This window comes from Psittacula echo (assembly GCF_963264785.1).
Source record: "Psittacula echo genome assembly, chromosome: 1".
Taxonomy (NCBI): Eukaryota; Metazoa; Chordata; class Aves; order Psittaciformes; family Psittacidae; genus Psittacula; species Psittacula echo.
Window position 1 is genome coordinate 13,432,837 of NC_137735.1, and position 18,755 is coordinate 13,451,591.

Below are 18,755 nucleotides of genomic sequence, written 5' to 3' on the forward strand. Positions count from 1 at the left end.
CATTATCCAGTTTTTAGCTGATTCCAAAGACAAAAGTAAAATACTGTACCACTGCCTTATGAGCATTTATGAGCAATCTAGGCTGAAACCAGAATAGGATGATTCTTTCAACTGAATTTGTATTTCAACTGATTTGTAAAACATAAGAAAGATGGTGCATTTGTAATTTATTAATGGATAATTTCAGTAAATTTGAATTGGTTCTGTGCTTCAATTAAATGTTGTAATTTTACTTATTGTGGACACAATCAGCAACAATGTTGCATTTTGTTTTGTTACATTTAGTTTCACCCAATAGAATAGTTGGGTTTTCTGTAAGGAGCTGAGGAATGAAGTTTGTATTGTCTCACTGGAGTGGTAGATATGCTGAGGATGAGAACCAGGCTTTTACTTTGAGCACTATTTTTAATGCCATAAGTATACCAATATAAGTTCTAGCATAATAATTGTGGCTCTTATTATTTGGGGAGGCAAAAGTATAGGGGCTTTTGTTAGAGAGCTTTGGATACTTCGGCATTTTCAACCAACATCTTGCTTGTACGCTAGTTTGATAATTCCTTCTGCATGTATTGGTGCAGCTGTGTGTCATTTTCTGTACATGGCATACTTATAAGCTTGCAAACATAATATAATATATCCTTTTTAAATTGCACTGAGATAGTAAACATGGTTGGGATCATTCTGGTGCTTTGTTCTTTGGTCCAGACACAAATGAGAAAATTACTCAGGAAAGTATGAGCCACAGGATTTTTTTGTTCTCTTTACTACATAAAGCTATGTTAACAGTTAATGTCTTTTACAAAGTGACAGTGCCAAATTGTTTAGCAAATACATTAGGAGCTTGTGTTCAATGTTTATGGACAGGGACATCTTTGTAGTGTGACAGTTTGCAATGTCAGGAGGATTGGCTAGAGAACAAAACATACTTTTAATATTTCATAAGGAAGCTTCTTAGTTACTCATTTTGTGAGTTTAGTCTTAATAAGTCATATCTTTGATGTACATTATGCAGCAAAATAGCTTGGCTTTTATTCTCAGTAGGTTCCTTCATGTGTGTATTCCTCAATGTTCCTCATTGGCAATGAATCCTAATGAGGAGAAGCTATATGATTTGAATTTTGACATGCACCCTAGAAGACGATGTTCCAAAATGTTGTGGATCCCTTTTTCTATACGTCTACAACAGAATATGAAGAGAGATGAGCAGTTGGGGTTTGTGTCCAATGTGAAGTCTAATCATGCTCGTAGTCTCAGAAGGTAGATGTTAAATGTAACTTAATTTCTTTAAACAACTTTGCACTACAACTTATATTTTTAGTCTTCATTTTTTATACAGGTATGCTTCCTTGAGTTTGTCAAAGCTCTAGCTGAACTTGAAACTGCTTGCTGATACACAGTACATACTGCCAATTATATTAGGAAATCACTGAATAATGTGTATGCATCAAAGCTGATTTATAGTAGAGGACATTGAGGCCAATGTACTAGAGAACAGGATCAAACTGTCTCCAGAGAGCCTTGACAGAAAAGTCAAAAACAATTTACTACCATATTAGAAGGTCACTTTTTTACTTCTAAATGTAAATTTCTTCCTCTACATCTCAATTTAATTTTCCAAGAGCAAATGTGTTGGGGTTTTTTTTTAACCCTGAATTCAGATTAGAAGTATGAATAAAAGATCACATTGTCATAGCAGCTAGACTTGACTATTCCTACATAGAAAATGGTGAGAAATAGTTACATTGTTAGTACAAGAGAACAGTTGAGGTGATAAATTTCTGTATATCATAACTTCTAAAAAGTACAATCAAAATTCTGGAGTTTTTGAAGGGAGATTATATGTTTTTGTGCAACGTGTACAATGCAGAAATACAGTAATCACATGGATATGACAGTAAGATGCAGTGAATGCACATGGAATAAACCCAACATTTGTAGGAGTGTATTATGAATGCTCTTATAAGAATTATAAGTGGCAAGTGCATAAACTATGTATTTTTTTCCCATCATAGAAGCTCAAATGCTTAATAGGTAATAGGAGTTCATAATAGGGGAGCTGAAGAAAACAAGTCCTTTGAAATTAATGAATACGTAACTTTTTTTCATCCCAAAAAATAGTGTTTCTTTGATGTTGGCAAAGTGAAGAAATTGTGTTCAGAATTATATGGGTCATTTCTTCTGTCCACCCAGAATAATTTATCTCATTCAGAAAACAGTCTGATTTTGACAGTAGTGCTGTTATTGATGTTTTACTCCATATCGGTTTGAAAGAAGATTGATAGGCCCTATCGTTTGCGTCATCTGAATACTCACCCTGTCTGAACAGATCAGAAGAATCTCAGTAGGTCACAGCTCCTCAGGCATTAATGCATGATGCATATAGCCATAATATTTATTTATGCTTTTGTTATTATCCAGGCTGAAGTTGGTGCTTTTAAAAACAATGGTAAAATGTGTTATGACTTCAATGGAGGCAGGACTGGAGTATTTTTACCTCTTTTTGCATACTATTTTTTCAGTGAAATAGTATTATCTGAGCTCTGTGGCGACAGCTCTGTTGTAGCTACCTGTGGTTTTTAAATGGGTTTGCTGAAGGTCACTGATTTATCAGGTTTCAAACTTTCTGCAAGCAAAGCAGAGATTCTCAGTTTCTTAAATACAGTATTTTTCAAATGGTTTTTAAACAGATTAATTTAGGAATTGAGATACCTTTACTCTCTTTATGTTGCTGTGGAGAGTTTAACGAATTTGATGTGAAACTGCTGCCAAATCGAGTGCTTAGACTTGTGGCAGGTTTTTGTGAATCATGTTTTTTCTGAAGAGTTACTGGTCTCTTAGCTCAATTTTTTTCCGGTTTGGGTTTTTTTCTCTTTTTTCGCTATATAAGAATCCTATTTCTGGTTTTGTCAGCATTCTGAGTTTTTCTGGAAGGCTAAAATTAACCTGTGACTCATTCATGTGAAAGCATCCTTGGAGAATTGTCATTTACCTTTCTTAGCAATTTTATTTACTGACAAGATTTCTTGTAGTGTCTGTAGGCTTGTGTTGGAGTTACGCTGAGTTTATGCTTAGCTGTATAAACGTCAAAGGACAGATGGATGAACTCCCCCAGCTGAGAGCTGGCTGCAGGCTAGTGCAGCTACTGATGTAGCACAGAGCATCTTCTGACCTCTTCTAACACAGGGTCATGCACCCAGCCTGGCAGGGCAGAGACCAGGAAGAAACAACGCGCCCTGCTCCAGCTCAGGAAGGCTGAAGAACTAGGTTTTGAGCAGTTGATGGCCATTAAGACTTCATGCCATTATCTCTGCTTCTGCATTAGCACAGTTTGTCTCCTGCAAATGTTTGTGTCTGGGTATGATGCAACCTCTGTAAATCCCTGCCCTGAAGTGTTTCCAGTCTCTATTGTCACTGAAACCAGTGGGAGAGGATGGAAAGTGGAGGAGAGAAAAAAGGAGGGAGAGGCGGAAGGGAGGAAACCACAGCGCTACACACAGGGTCCACATTGTCGTGGTACTTAAACCAAACCCAACACAACCAAAACCAAAAAACAATTAAAAAAAAAAACCTAAAACAACAAAACAATCCCAAGAAACAGTGAAAAAAACCCCAAACACAAAACCCAAAACACAGCCTAGGTTACTGATACTGTAATACTAATCCCTCAATACATGGATGATTTAGGAAACAAACCACACCTGCAGCTGAAGACCCTTGATGTCCATTATACTTCAGCTGGCTTTCATTGCTTACTGTAACTCCCTGCCTGACTGTCTCACCAGCTTCACTTCTCTGAAATATGACAAGGCAACATGGACCATAACACTTCTTTCCTCGTTGCAGCTGTCCCATTGCCACTGTGCCCATGGGTGCAGGAGATGTGCTACTCTGGCTCAGGTGGTAGCAGTGGGTGCCACCGACTGGGGGTGGTTGTATATCTGTCTGTCCTTCCCTGGCTGCCTTCCTCTCTGCAGCAGGAGTTGGTGCAGCTGCTGTGCCAGGGTGCTCTGAGTCACTGATGCATCAGGGCATCCAGGACACTGGAGAGAAACCATCCACAAATGACCCTAAACTACATGCTTTTTGGAAGCATTGTGTATCATGAATGGTTTGGCAGAACCTGCTACCACAGGGCTCCAGTCGCCTCTGGATGCTGTTGTAATATGTATGCTACTATTTGGCATATTTGAAGATGAGAGCTAAGTCTTCTGAAAGACAGGTTTTTCTGTTTTGGTGAGGAAATGTCACCGAAGGGGAGTTTGCTTGATGTTTCTCTCCTCTTTAGACTTCACAGAGTTGTTTCACAGTAGTTTATTATCTTTGTGAACTCTGAGTTTGTTTGTGTCTCTGTGTCTGAAAGCCATTAGTTCATTTTAGGACTGTTAAATTCAGGAGCTATTAATTTTCCTGTTCAAAAATTCCCTCTGCAAGCCTCTAATTTGAATAATAGAACTTAAAGACACAATTATTTTGTAGTTCATGAGAGGTTTCCTTTTTTGTGGTGTATTTTATTTTTTTAATTAACTATAGCTGTTTCTTCCCTGATCTTAGCTGCTTTCCTGTATTCTTTTATTAGGTCTGTGAAGGACATCAGATGCTCAGGCATTCTCTCTGCTTCTGTTTTTGGCATCTGGGATTCTCCTCTCCCAGATCTTCTCTGACAGATCTGTAAATCCTCTTCCTATTCAAGTGAGTGAAATATCTTTACAGTTGCTGTTTGCAGTTTCATTTTCTACGTGTCTGTTCACCTTTCCTCTCCCCATACTGTTGTACCACATACCTTCTGTACTGTCCTCAGCCTTTCTCTGTATGCTTTGCCCAACAGAAGCTTTCATCTTTTTCATCAATAGATTGCCATCTGCTGCCTGTACTTCATTGACTTTTATATTTCTATTGTTCTGAATTTGCTCAGGGAGAGATGCAAGACCTTTTAAACATGAATTGCTGTAACAAGCAGAGTGCAAAGCATTTAAAGCAACTTATTAGATCTACTTTGGTTTGAGGAGGCAGTGCCAGGTTAGGATTTTTTTTTTTTCCCAAGGTGTCACAAAGCATTGCACATTTAATCTGGATGATTGTAAGCATTGCTCTTCTGGTGAACTTATGTCTAAAAACGTTTGGTTTATTATATGTCCAGGGTTGCTGTTTTGTGCTGACTGTTGGTGCTCCAAGACTGTATTGATGCAGCTTGTTAAGGCTGCCCTCAACCTCTCATTTGGAGTAAAAACTTGAAGCAAGGTTCCTGGAGGATGTGATGAGCTTGTCTCACTCCACTGGCTGCTGTGTGGAGAAGGCAGAACAGAAGCAGAGCACATCATGTGGAAGGTAGATTTATAATTTTTACAGACACAACCTTTCTTCAGCTGAGAAAAGGTAATGGTCTGGCTGCTGTCTTCCAGGATGTGACCTGGGAGACCTGTAATTATTTTTCCTCCCTGCTACTACCCTTGGATTGGTGGAAAAGTTCACATGCTGCTTCTGCTTCATTGCCTTCTTCACAGACGTGCTGTCAGGAAACCTGAGAGTGGGATTTGCAGATTGAATACACCTCAGATCTTAACAGCCTCATCATTTACTTGCTGACACATCAGCATCAGTTGAACTGCACCTATTGTATTTGGCATCATGATCTTGGGGAGTGGAGTTAATTTGGTACCATATTTCTCTCAGTGGGTGAGAAAGAGCATGGCAATCTTGTTCCAAATGAAATCAGGTCTAGTCTGTAATGACTTGCAGGAACAGGAAGATGCTGTGGGTAAAGATAGCAATAGGAAATATGATGGTGTTTGGTTTTGGCTTTCATTCTTGGGATCACTACTGAAGAAGACTGGAAAAGTAGCAAGCAAGGGGGTGGGTGAGGATTGGCTTAATCTCTTTTCAAAGCATGCTGAAAAATATCCTGCATGTGTGATAAGAAATAAATGTTGTGTTACAAGCTATGTATCAACATGGTGAAACTGGAGACTGGAGAAAGATGAGGAATTCAGCCTTTCACACCTCAGTAAGAAAAGGTTTCTAGTTGCTGTGACCACTATCAATCAGTGCACGCATGAAGAACAGAAAAATAATGAACTAAGGAGCTTGTTATTCTAGCAAACAAAGAGAGCTGGAAGTTGAAACTATTCAAATTCAAGCTGAGGGTAAGGTGACCATTTTTAGGTTTTAAAGGAATTACAAAGTGAAGCAATTAATTAAAGTGTTGTTTAGTTCTCTATTAGGGGATGCTTGAAAACCAAGATGAGATGTTTCTCACAGAAGATACGCTTCAATTAAATCAGAGCTACTAGACTTGAAGCAGGAATTTAAATAGAAAAACAAACCTAGAGGCTTGGTTTTTACAGGCTAATAATGAATTAGTGAATCTATGAAAGGGAGCCTGCTACCACGGCCTAACAGTTGTTAGAGGAATGTTACAGCATAAAGCTCCTTTTTCCAGATCCCTGTTTTTATTTAAGCGCATTTGCAGAGAGCTGAAACACTTTTTTGAAGTTAGTTGTAACAAGTAAACAGCTTAGTACTAACTGGTTATACCAGCAAAAGGCCTAGAACTTCTGTAAACAAAAAGACTTAAAAGAAAACACACATCTGCGCCGCTCATTTGAAGTGGTTGTGGTGCTGTTTCAGCATCCTATTCCCTTGATCCTGCCATCATCACCTGTCTTATGTGGCTGCCCCACTGTCCTGGAGCAAAGAGGGACTCTCCCCAAGAAGAGATCAGCGCTCTGGGGGACTTGGCCATGAATATAGTTGAAGGCCACCCAAGAAGGCTGTGTACCTGCAGGTGCACAGAGAAGCTGGAGTGTTTTGTTGTCTTGGGATATTATGGAAAATAATAGCTCTCAGAAGGTCTTCAAATTACTGCAAAGAATGCTTCAGGCACACGATATTTCAACCACAGGGATCTGGCCTCATGCAGCAGTGAGTCCTGCATCTGTATGGGAGGAAGAGGCAGGGGAAATGGGGAAGGATTTGCAGCTGCAGCTGGACAGCCCTGCAGCAGATCACCAGGACAAGTGTGGCTTTTGCCAGTGCATTTCAGGGGTTTTGAGAGACTGCAACAGAAAAAGCTAATGTCTCCTAGATACTTCAGGTATTTGAGTCAGAGTAAAAAAACCAAGTTAATTCTATCCTATTGATTTCTAAATGGAGACAATAGATCTCTTGTGCTTGACTGAGAGGCAGTGATGATAATATATCACTGATTTACTTAAACTTTATTTGCTTCATAAGGAGAGTTTGACTAAAAGGTGAGGTGTTTATAGACTTGCATGTTTCAAGATAATCCATTGTGAATGTAGTATCATTCTGCTACCTGGCAGATCTTGCCAACATCTTTGCTATGGAGTTGAAATTTATTCTAAGATTTAACTATGTAACAGAACAAACCAATACTTTAGCTTAACTGAAAAAGAATGGATTTAAGCTCTTAAAAGTGTACTTGGTAGGACACAAATTTATTCCTGTATACTTAATCCACACAGAAGCATACAGTGCTGTGTGCTCATGTAAATTGAGATGCCAGGGTAAAATCCACATAGTTTTCCAGTGCTGAATTCAGTGCAGAATAGGCACAGCTATAAAATTTACAGTGGCTACATTGTATATGAAATGAGAATAATTATGATTACAGTTTAATTAAAGAGAAATGAGAATGTATTCGTATGGAACATGCCGTTTACTGCATTTTGTAAAAAAACTTGTGTTTCTGTCTGGATTTAATCTCTTCTAGAACACTATTAATGAGAAAAAGAGATTAGCTATTTTAATTTATTTGTATCAGCACATAATCAAAACACTCCTCTTCCCAGCAGACAAGGGAATACACCAGTGCAGAACACGAAGCATTGCTGCATCAATGTAGATGGGTCAGTGAGTTTAGAACTTTTTCACATAGTCAGTGAAATTTGTAGTCTATTCAGATACTTACTTTCTCTGCTTCCCAGCGGGGGTGTGGTGGATTTTAGTTGGTTTGGTTTGGTTTCTTTCTGGAAGGTTTTTGTTTGCTTTTTGCTAAGGGAATGTTTTGAATTTAAAGAAAACAGAAATGCAAGAATGGACGTATTTCCTTAAAGTTGCTGTAGTAGAAGTTGGCTCACCATGCTTTTTAATGAATCATTACCATCATGATTAGTGAGCTCATATGCTGTGATAGATATTCCTGCACTTCTCTGTCATTCGGTTACCCAGTATTGAATGAATCTAGATATGCTTGTTTTCTGATAGAAATCTCCTATAATCTGCAATTTCAGACAGTTCTGATTACCTTTCTACAGCTTGGAGGTTGCCAGCCTGACACGGGCAGATGCCGATCTGGAGGCATATCGAACGCAGATATGTAAAGAAGTGATTGCTATGATGATGAAGAACATGGTCTTAAGTCACAGCCTCTTTCCTCATGTGGAGAAGAGGATGAGTTCAATTTTCAAAAAGCAGTTTCTTGCAATGGAGAAGGAGATTCAAGAGGAATATGAAAGGAAGATGGTGGCTTTAACAGCTGAGTGTAATCTAGAAACCAGAAAGAAAATGGAGGCTCAATGCCAAAAAGCGAGAGCTGTAAATGAAGAGGCTGAGGAATTAATGAAGAAAATGAATGAAAAGGTGAACTTGGTATAAAATCAAATGTTTTGCATGATGCACAGTTTTATATAGATGGTTTCGCTTTTAGACTAAAGTGGCTGAGTCGTCCTCTTCTAAGAATAAAGAGGAAAACTGTACAATTTAAATGTGTTCAAACATTCATATGCCATAATTAGGGTAGTTGTTATTAAGAAACTGTTTGTTACTTAACCAGAAAATGAATGTATCTCAAGAGCATCTCTGACACCTGAAAACAAAAGATTGTAATTACCATGATCTTTCTATAGTCACTTGAACCCTTGCAAAGTGGTGTATTTTTATTTACTGTATTTTACTGCAACAGTTCCTAAGAACTCCAGCCAGACACTGTATGTAGTATTTTGCACATTCAGAGCAGAACTCTCTGCATCATAAACCTTACAATCTAGGTAAAAAGCCTCCAATAGTTATATTCTTATTTTGAAGAAAATGAGAATGTAAGTGCAACCAAAGACTGATTTCCTTCGAGCTGAAGGCAAGCAAAACCATTTGTATTTTAGGCAGAGCAAAGAGTGGACTTCTGTTGGAAATAGCCTCTGGATAACAGTGAGATAAATAATTTAAGGCAGAGTATGATTCTTTACAAGATTAGAGTCTATCTTTAAGTAAGAGCTTTGTGCTTTATGTGTCGCTTGCATTCAGAGATTTCTCTCTGAAGGGGTAAGTGTCTTTACTCAGGGTTGTAGGTAGTCACTATGTGGAAATAGAGCTGTATGGATACATGAGTATATGAGTATAATCCCTTAGATCAGTATATTGCTTACTTCTGTGTGCTCTGTTTGTAGACAGTTCTTAAATTTTTGGCCTTCTGTTCTGGTTTAGTTTCTTTTAAACAGCATTTTTATTTGCATATCATATCTGTAATTGTTAAGTCCTCTATGACAATTCATGATTGAAGTTTTGACAAAGAAGATTTTTGCTATGTTGAAGCTCTCAGAAAGTACTTTGATATATCAGGCTGCTGTGTGGAGAAGGTTGATGGTGCAAGGCTAGTGACCCAGTTGAATTTCTTTGCCATTTCCAGGTGAATTTCAGCTTCTGACTCTAGGGAGCTTTCAAGTATCTGTAGGATATGAGCATAGAAAAGTCAAAGGAGACAGCAAGGAAACGATAGTCATGTACATGTTTTTAAGGATGAGGTAAATTGTATTCTGCAGAAGTCCTTTTCCTTCTGTTGATTATAGAAGGAGCTGAGACTAGATGTCTAACACCTTGCTGAGATTATAGAATCCTAGAATGGTTTCAGTTGCAAGGAACCTTAATTATCAAGTTCCAGTCCCTCTGCCATTGGCAGGGACAACTTCTACTGGACCAGGTTGCTTAAAACTCCATCCAGCCTGGCTTTGAACACTTCCTGATAAATCCTGTCTTGGCAAAGAATGGAAACTCACACTAAATACTTTCTCAGCAAAGTGGCTTTTGTTTTGCACAAAATACATTGATATTGGTTCAGTCCCTATTCAGTTCCAATGTTTTATATTGGAAATCCTGAATGGTAGGAATTAAAGAATTGAGGCCAGTCCAATACTTTTCCTGATGTATTTATCTTATACTGTTGTCTTGCTGTTCACTTTCCTGTCTGTGAAAGGACCTGGGTTTATACTTGCCAGGGAACGTTGTCCAAAAGGGTGTACCAGAGCACTAGGCTTGGCCCAGTGGTCATGTCAGTGGGTATATTATCATCCAAGAGATAACAGTGAAAAACAGCTGGAGCAGTAACCTCCTCCCCTCTCAGCCAAAACACAGAGTGTATATTCCCTGCCTTTTTGATTAATTATTTGCTGTCTCCAGTGTGTCTCTTGGGAATGAGGGGTGAGGTGCAGAGGACAGTTGTCCCCAGATAAATAGCATGAAATTTAAAACAAGACTAACACAGCTACCATTAGGTAGCTCTGCTGGCATAAGCAGCATTCTTTGCTGTGTGGAACATGTGTATTTTGATTCTGTAATGCGTTCATGCCATCTGAGATTAAAACTATGAATGTGTAAGTATTACTGGAGAATTAGAAGACAGTTTTTCCTAGAATCATAGAATAGTTCAGGTGGAAAGGACCTTAAGATCATCCAGTTCCAACCCCCCTGCCATGGGCAGGGACACCTCGCACTAAACCATGCCACCCAAGGCTTCATCCAACCTGGCCTTGAACACCACCAGGGGTGAAGCATTCACGGCCTCCCTGGGCAACCCATTCCAGTGCTTCACCACCCTCACACTAAAGAATTTCTTCCTTATAGCCAATCTAAACTTCCCCTGTTTAAGTTTTAACCCGTTACCCCTTGCCCTATCACTACAGTCCCTAATGAAGAGTCCCTCCGAAGCACCCATATAGCCCCTCTTCAGATACTGGAAGGCTGCTATGAGGTCTCCACGCAGCCTTCTCTTCTCCAGGCTGAACAGCCCCAACTTTCTCAGCCTGTCTCCATACGGGAGGTGCTCCAGTCCCCTGATCATCCTCGTGGCCCTCCTCTGGACTTGTTCCAACAGTTCCATGTCCTTTTTATGTTGAGGACACCAGAACTGCACACAATACTCCAAGTGAGGTCTCACGAGAGCAGAGTAGAGGGGCAGGATCACCTCCTTTGATCTGCTGGTCACGCTCCTTTTGATGCAGCCCAGGATACGGTTGTCTTTCTGGGCTGCGAGCGCACACTGCAGCCGGCTCATGTTCATTGTCTCATCGACCAACACCCCTAAGTCCTCCGCAGGGCTGCTCTGAATCTCTTCTCTGCCCAACCTGTAGCTGTGCCTGGGATTGCTCCAATCCAGGTGTAGGACCTTGCACTTGGCATGGTTAAACTTCATGAGGTTGGCATCAGCCCACCTTACAAGCGTGTCAAGGTCCCTCTGGATGGCATCCCTTCATTCCAGGGTATTTATTGCAAAGAAGCTGTTAAATTAATTGCCATTTAATTGTACTCCATTATTGCAACTCTAAAATGATGCTTTTGCATTAATCTGTAGAAATCAGTAGATAAAGTAGGTCATCAATAGGAAGAACTTTTAGAGATTTGTTGTAGAATATTTTTTTCTAATTTGTACTGTTTTTAAAATGTATGCTTATTCTTATGTCATTGTTCTGACTTATTTGAGTCTATTCAGTTTTAATAGAATTTCAGGATTGATGAAACCGAAGAAATTGATTTCATGTATGTAGCCTTTGTGTTGAATTTCATGCTGTTTTGTATAATTTATTTTAAATAATGCTTCCAAATTCTAAAAATACTTCATTATGCCTTTCAACTGTTATCTGGGTTAGAGATTGACAGCTGTACAACCTCTATCATTCCAAACAGATGAAAACCATGTATTAGTATTAGTATAGCCTTCATTTATAATAATTAGCATTAGCCTTCATTTAAGCCTGAAGTTATAGTAATCAGGGTATGAGTCAAATATGTATTAGCTGGTAGCACTAATAATTTAAAATCTGTTGAATACTGCAAATCACTTCGGATCTATTTATTTCTCTCTTCTCTGCAGCCTGCTGTAGAATACAGAAGTCTTCTGGATAGACTTCACACACTGGAGCAGGACCACCTGAAGAGATTCCTTCTGGTAAAGCAAGAGGAATATTTTGGAAAGGCTTATAGAGAGCTGGCTGTTTGCCAGAGAAAGGAGCTCCATAATATCTTTTTTACGCAAATAACAAATGCTACTTGCAAGGGAGAACTGAAGTTGGAAGCAGCTAAAACGTTAGTGGAAGGTTACTCTAAAATACAGGTAATAGGATGATAATTTCATTCCTAACCTAATGACAGAATACAAACCCACAGTAATTTTTGAGAAGTGTTTCAGAAAATATATTTCAGGGTGAATTTTATCACTTTTGTAACTAATTTTTTTAGGAAGAATATTAAAAAGTATAATGCAATTATTGTGCACATCTAGAAATCTGTATAACTGTACATTGATGCATGTGAACAGCATTTTTCTAAACCAGTGAGTTATACATGTTTGCCACAACAGTATGTGCTTGGTGCTGACTTCTGTTTTCATGGGTAATACTTCTAAGCATGTGGGCCACTGTCAGAGGTAGAGCACTTGTGCAAAAGACAGTTGAGCAGCCAGCAGAAGACTGAGCAAGTGAAAGAAATTTTGACAGTGTTTCAGCTGCTCAGGCATGGGTCACCTAAGTATCAGACCTTGTCTTGACTATCTGATGCTGGGGAATGCCTGCTATAGAGCATTGTGTGCGTACCACTGGTATGTGCCAGACTCATCTGTATGTATCTAAACCTTTGCTGTTCCTGTGTGTTGGAAGGAGGAAATTCCAAGCCAGCCTGTGTGCAGCAGGCTTGGCTTTCACCACTCTTACACTAGACACACGTGAAGAACTTTTCCTTGGCTTTGAAGTCAGTTTAAACACCTTTGGAAATATTACCCTTTATTTAGTCATAAAATACATTGTAAAGAAAAAAGGAATTAACAAAAAAAAAAGGACATGGTGCGACTTACTGCTGTTACTGAACACATGCTTTCTTCAGGTCTGAGTTGAAGACTGTTTAGCCTGTGGATAACTTTAAGCAGGAACAGTTCTACTAACACTGGTAGGGCTGCATGTGTATTTAATTGTGGGTACCTGATCAAATGACCTGTTAAATCAGGGCTCTCGGGAGGTGCACTGAATATTCAGGAGAGTACACACAGTACTGAGGTATTCAGGCCAGAAGCTCAGCACATTATTTATTTTGTTTTGTTGAACTCACTGTAGTAATTTGACGTGTTCATTAGAGACAAGCTGATATGAGTTTATTGCTTTTCACTTCTAAGAGCTTTTTAACTTTACCCTGTTAATGAACAAACTGGTCTGTTACCCACAGGTATTGACTGAAATTTACATTACATCTAATTAAATACATTTGTTCACATTCTCTCCTGTAGGGAGATATTGAAGAGCTAATGGATTTTTTGCAAGCTAGCAAGAAATATCATCTGAATAGAAGATTTGCTTACAGAGAGTATCTCATAAGTAAGATACGGTTAAGGGATTCTCAAGTCTCTGCTCTTATAAATGCAGCAGCAGCCCAGATACCAAGTCTCATTAATAAGATGGAAAGGTAAATATCTCAGTTATTTTCTTGGCAGCCATTTGACTATGTTATGTCACAGGCAGTAAAACACTCTTCAAAAGTCTTTTTACCTGTGTTGCCTAGCAGGAAAGGTGCATAAAAATGTTGTCCTTTAAGTTAATTCTAAGAAAATATTTTGTAACTGATGACTTAGTTAATATCCCAGCAGACATTAAGGCGAGGCTTTGTTGTCTGTGTCCCCTTTGTACAACACAGAGATGAATTGCTGGGAGCCTTGTAATTCTGAATTCAGCGGGAAGCAGACTCGTATAAGATTCTCAGTATCTTTGTACATCCATTATTCATGTAAATAGTCCACAGTCATTTTAAAAGTCCTACCAGAGAACACTGCAACATGTACTAGTTAAGAGCAGTTGTCTGGTTTCTTTACACATGAGTATACGAATTTAAAGAGCAAAGATCAATTCTGGTTCACTTATGATTGAATGTGTTTGAGGAACTGGATGTGTGGTCTCAAACTGGAAAGCATGAATATTTTCTAAAGTAAGTTGGCTACGCTTAGGAATAGCATAACTGGGAAGGATCTTGAGTAGCAAAGACTACACATGGCAGTGTGGAGTACTGAGAGAGATCTCTTGCTGCTGCCCAGAGAACTGTGGTGTATCCTACATCTGGCATAAAGAGAGATTACTGAGGAGCATGCCAGTGCAGTAAAATACATTAGTGGGCAGGAAAACAATTTAGCACTGCTACTGTTAATCCTGTGCATGCAGCTTTATTTGTATATTTTAGATGTTTATATTGATGTCAGTCACTAGCAACATGTGGAACATGCAGTAAGAGAACATGTGTAAATATCAGTCTTTACATTGTGTTTTTTTTCTCGTAGTGTTGACTTACCTCAAAAGTTAATATTAGGGAGCAGGAAGACTGTTAAAAGCTACCAAAGACTGCATCTGTTAATACGATAAAGTCATTTACCTGGGTTTTTTCTAACTTTCTCTTGCTGATCTTTTTGATTGTCCTGTGTGCTGCCTCTTTGGAATCATACCCTAAGATTAGCCTCAAGATTCATTGATAAGAGAGAGTTTCTTCCAGTATGCTTGCACTGCTCTGCCTATTTTGCTGACATCTGCAGCTGTGTGGGTCAAAGACAAAAATAAGTCTTGTCATAGGAAATATAATTCAGATACATCTTTTGCATAGAGTTCTGTTCCATCAGTTCATGCCTCTCTTTGGAATCGATGATGAGAAACGGTCCGAGATGTTTTCTCAAATGTTATGGTTATGTGAAAAGCCTTCATGAGAAACTGTCACCTGTGTGACCACTGCATCCATGGATTAAATCATTGCAGTGAACACCAAGAATTTCTTAGGCTGGAAAAGTAGGTTTCACTTATTGTTTAATGCTTCCTATTGCACCTAACAGTCACAAAACAGATCAACTACAAAACAGAGAGGAAACATGTAGTATTAGTAATTCAAAACCTCATAGATCCCATCCAAAAAAATACACCAGGGCCCCTCTGCCCCCAAATCATGCTATCCAAAAACTTCCCAAACCAGCAAGTGTCGTTACCAAAATGAAAAAATAATTCTCCCCAATAAACTTCTCAGAGTATGCAATGGTCGTAATGTGCCCATACTTGGAGACAGCATTTGGAGAGAAGCGATCTCATCTGACTTTCTGGGGCTAGAATTAGTTATTTTCCTGTAACTACCCACACCTGTTGTGGCAGGAATTCCTTTCAGGCAAATATTTGCCATAATGTTATGTTATTAGTCATTCTTTAGATGTTGAGACTATAAAACTCCAGAATGTAGGATTTCAGATTATTTTCTAGCATTTTGATTTGGGATTTGGTTTGGTTTTTTGGTTTGGTTTGGTTTGGTTTTTCCTACAGGTATACTGAAATATCCAAGTATAGACCCCGAGAAAGGCTTTATTTCAGTTTCTAATTATAAAAGATTGAGAGAATATTTACAAATAAGAGCATTAAAATTTAAGCAATAACAGCATCATATCCTCTTACTTCTTACTTTAGCATTGAATCCACTTGTCTAAATATAGATACTGGTCTGTCTTAATCTAGCGCATCCAGCTTTAATAGTGTGCTTTAAACTTACTGTTATTAATGGGATTTTAAAATGCAGAACTGTTTGTATGGACACTAAGAAAAGATGTAGATTACATATACTACAGATAAATAGTTTCAGGGATACATAAACTAGCAGGTAAATGATGAGGGGAGAGGTCTTTTAAAAATGGAGATTAATAGGATGTTTAAGATTTATCAGAGAGCAAGGCAATTTCAGGTTAATGTAAGATTCTGTGTGGTCAGAAATGAATGTTATAAAAAGTAAAATAAACCCAAACCAATTCTAGGGAGAGTTGTGAATATTTTAAATAAAATAGAGCAGCCAGAATTTTCAAGCTGGGGTTTTAAATATAGTATTTAAATAAAATGACCCATTTGTCAGGACTGGTTGTGGGTATTCAGTATCTTTTAGAAATCAAGTTTGTGGACTGCAGTGCCAAATGGCAGGAAAGCAAGTTTTAAAATGTAATTCATAATGATAGATTTCAGGGATGTCTACCTAGGTTCTATGTTTTGCCTTAAAGAATATCAGGCAAAAGGGCAATACGTGGGGTAGTATTCAGCCTGGGTTGTTCCGGCAATCAAGGGAGGTTGAGATGCTCAATGTTTTTGAACTACTGCAGCTGTAACATGTTGCTTTATTCTTTTGCCAGCACCTGCTCGTTCACAGGAAGTTTCCTTCCTTCTTTGGTCTCTTAAAAACTGAATCTAGTTCTTGTGACTCACTAGGTACAAACAACTCAAACTCCTTTATAAATGTCTCCCAACATTTTAGTTTTTCTAAGACCTCAAGAATATCTTGTGTATTGTGTTTTTAAAGTGGTCAGTCGACTTTCTTAAAAGGTCAAAGCAAAATGTCTCATATTGGGCTTGTTCTTCTGGATAATCTCCCTTTATATGGACCTTGCTATAAGCAAAGAAGTTTTCTGAACACTGTCCTGCTGCACTTTTCAGGAAGTTGGTGTTGGAAAAGTGAATTCCTCCAGCAGTAATGCATCAGTATAAAGTTATCTAATAAACTTTTAATACATTTTCTGCTCATGGTGCTAGCTATGTAGGGCATTTATTGCTCTGAATTATTTACATGAATTCTGATCTAGCAAGATGCTGGTTCAGCAGGTGAAATTCTGATGTAGCTGAATTGGAGTAGCATGGGCACTCTTACAGGTTCTCTCTATACAGTTTCTGTATAGTATTGTGATTGAACCTCCACATATATCCAGTCTGGTGCAACTTTTCTGCTTCACATCTGTTTCCCTTTTGCTTTAGTGATACTCCCATGCCTTCTCTTACCTTTCACAAAACAATTTTCCTTTCCTGGGGTCCATCATCCCTCACATCGTTCTCTGTGGCATCAACTACAAACTACTACTTTTAGTGCCGTCACTCCATAAAATTTGTTGGCATCTGTTTTGTACAGTGAAGTCAAGGTCTGCCTCTGATTGACCTATGATACAGCTGCTGTTGCCCACATGCTTCATCTCTGTACCTTCCTTGGTGCTCACTGCATTTGAGAGGATTTCCCTGTAAATATCCCTGTCATTTCTGTAGTATTCTCCTTGATTAAAATTCTCCTTGTTCAAAGACATCAAACATTTGCCTACGCATTTCCTCAGTGATTAGATGTCTGGTATTCTGAGACCAAGCAGTTTATCATACAGTCTATACTGTCTCATTATCTGTCTCCTCTCCTTTTATTTTGTGTTTCAGTTCAGAGTCCTTTGAGAACAGGATGTCTTTTAATTCTAATACTGCAATTGTTTTTATACTGTGTTTATATGAAACCAAAAATTAAGATCTTTTGCCAGGATTGATCCTTCTAGTAATTTCCGTAATACTGATTAATGTAAGTTGCCACATAAACTCACATACACTTCTGCAGAGGTAGGCATTTCGCCCATTATTTTTGTTATCTGGGATTCCAAATAAATAGGTAGATGGGTTTTACAATCCTGTATCACCTACAGTTTGAGCTGTGGACATACTGGATCTCTAAATAAATCAACAGCCTGAAAATGAAGTAATGTAGATTCCTGTTTTTCCTAAAAATACATAGGTAGATATCATTTCCTAGTCATTCTGTGTTGCATGGCTTTTCTTAAAACTCTCATTTGCTGGGTAGTTCCAGCACATCTATGTTTTTCTATGTAGACCCTTTTCACTACTTTGGACAGGGATTTTAATTGGATGCAGCAAGACTAGGTTTATTTCCTCAGTACAAGACAGGATGAAGGTGTTAAAAAGATCTTGGTTATTACTTGACTCACTTTGTCACTGTAATAAATCTTCATTTTAGTCACTGTTTTGCCTTGGGTTTGATCAAAAAGGGGGGGCAAGACTTAGAGTTACCAAATGTGGGCTGGGAACTTGGTGCTGTTGGGGTTTTTTTGACATAACACTGAAATTTAGTATTGATTGCTTGAAGGAAAAAATTACTTTGCCAGAAGATCCAGGAATGATGCCTGGTGCATTGCTTTCAAGGTATCGAGAGGTACTTTAATCCTCTTTGCAGAAGATTAAAGAAATATGATAGTTAAGCAGTGGAAAACCTCTGCAAAGGGAAGCCACCTCTGTTGACATAACTGTGTGATACAGCAGACCTGAGTTTCTGTCTAGTGCATTCCTTATGTAGGGGATGATGCTTTGTGTCTCATCAGATACTTGTGGATATTTGAGCAGTAGGTGGAGAGATGTGAATTTATCTGAATCCAGGCTCTGTGTGTAATGTTTGTATCTTCTGAAAGAGGGGATTTAAAAAAATAAACCAGAAGTTGTTTGGATAACATTCCAAGTTCAGGTCCAGAATTGATGCTTTCTTCTCAGAGTTCCATGTTGACAATTTTCAGTCCCACATTTTGGAAGTCCAGTGTGCTTAATATTAGAAATTAGAACTCACAAATGTCCAACAGCCTGGTCTGAATTAAGACATCTGAGGAATTTATGGTGTAAGTAGCAGGTAATTCTTGAAAATCAATTTGAGTTTGTGGAGATTGAAGCTTTTGTAACCTA

At 38.5% G+C, this 18,755-nt stretch overlaps 1 protein-coding gene across 1 annotated transcript in view; it reads left to right on the plus strand.

Annotated features, from left to right (window-relative positions):
- Positions 1–18,755, plus strand: part of EVC2 (EvC ciliary complex subunit 2) — a 79,057-nt gene that overhangs the window by 30,286 nt on the left and 30,016 nt on the right. Inside the window, exons 10-12 of the mRNA XM_080639087.1 lie at positions 8,274–8,598; positions 12,098–12,337; positions 13,499–13,674. Of these exons, the coding sequence (XP_080495213.1) occupies positions 8,274–8,598; positions 12,098–12,337; positions 13,499–13,674 (741 nt within the window). The remainder of the gene's footprint in view (positions 1–8,273; positions 8,599–12,097; positions 12,338–13,498; positions 13,675–18,755) is intronic.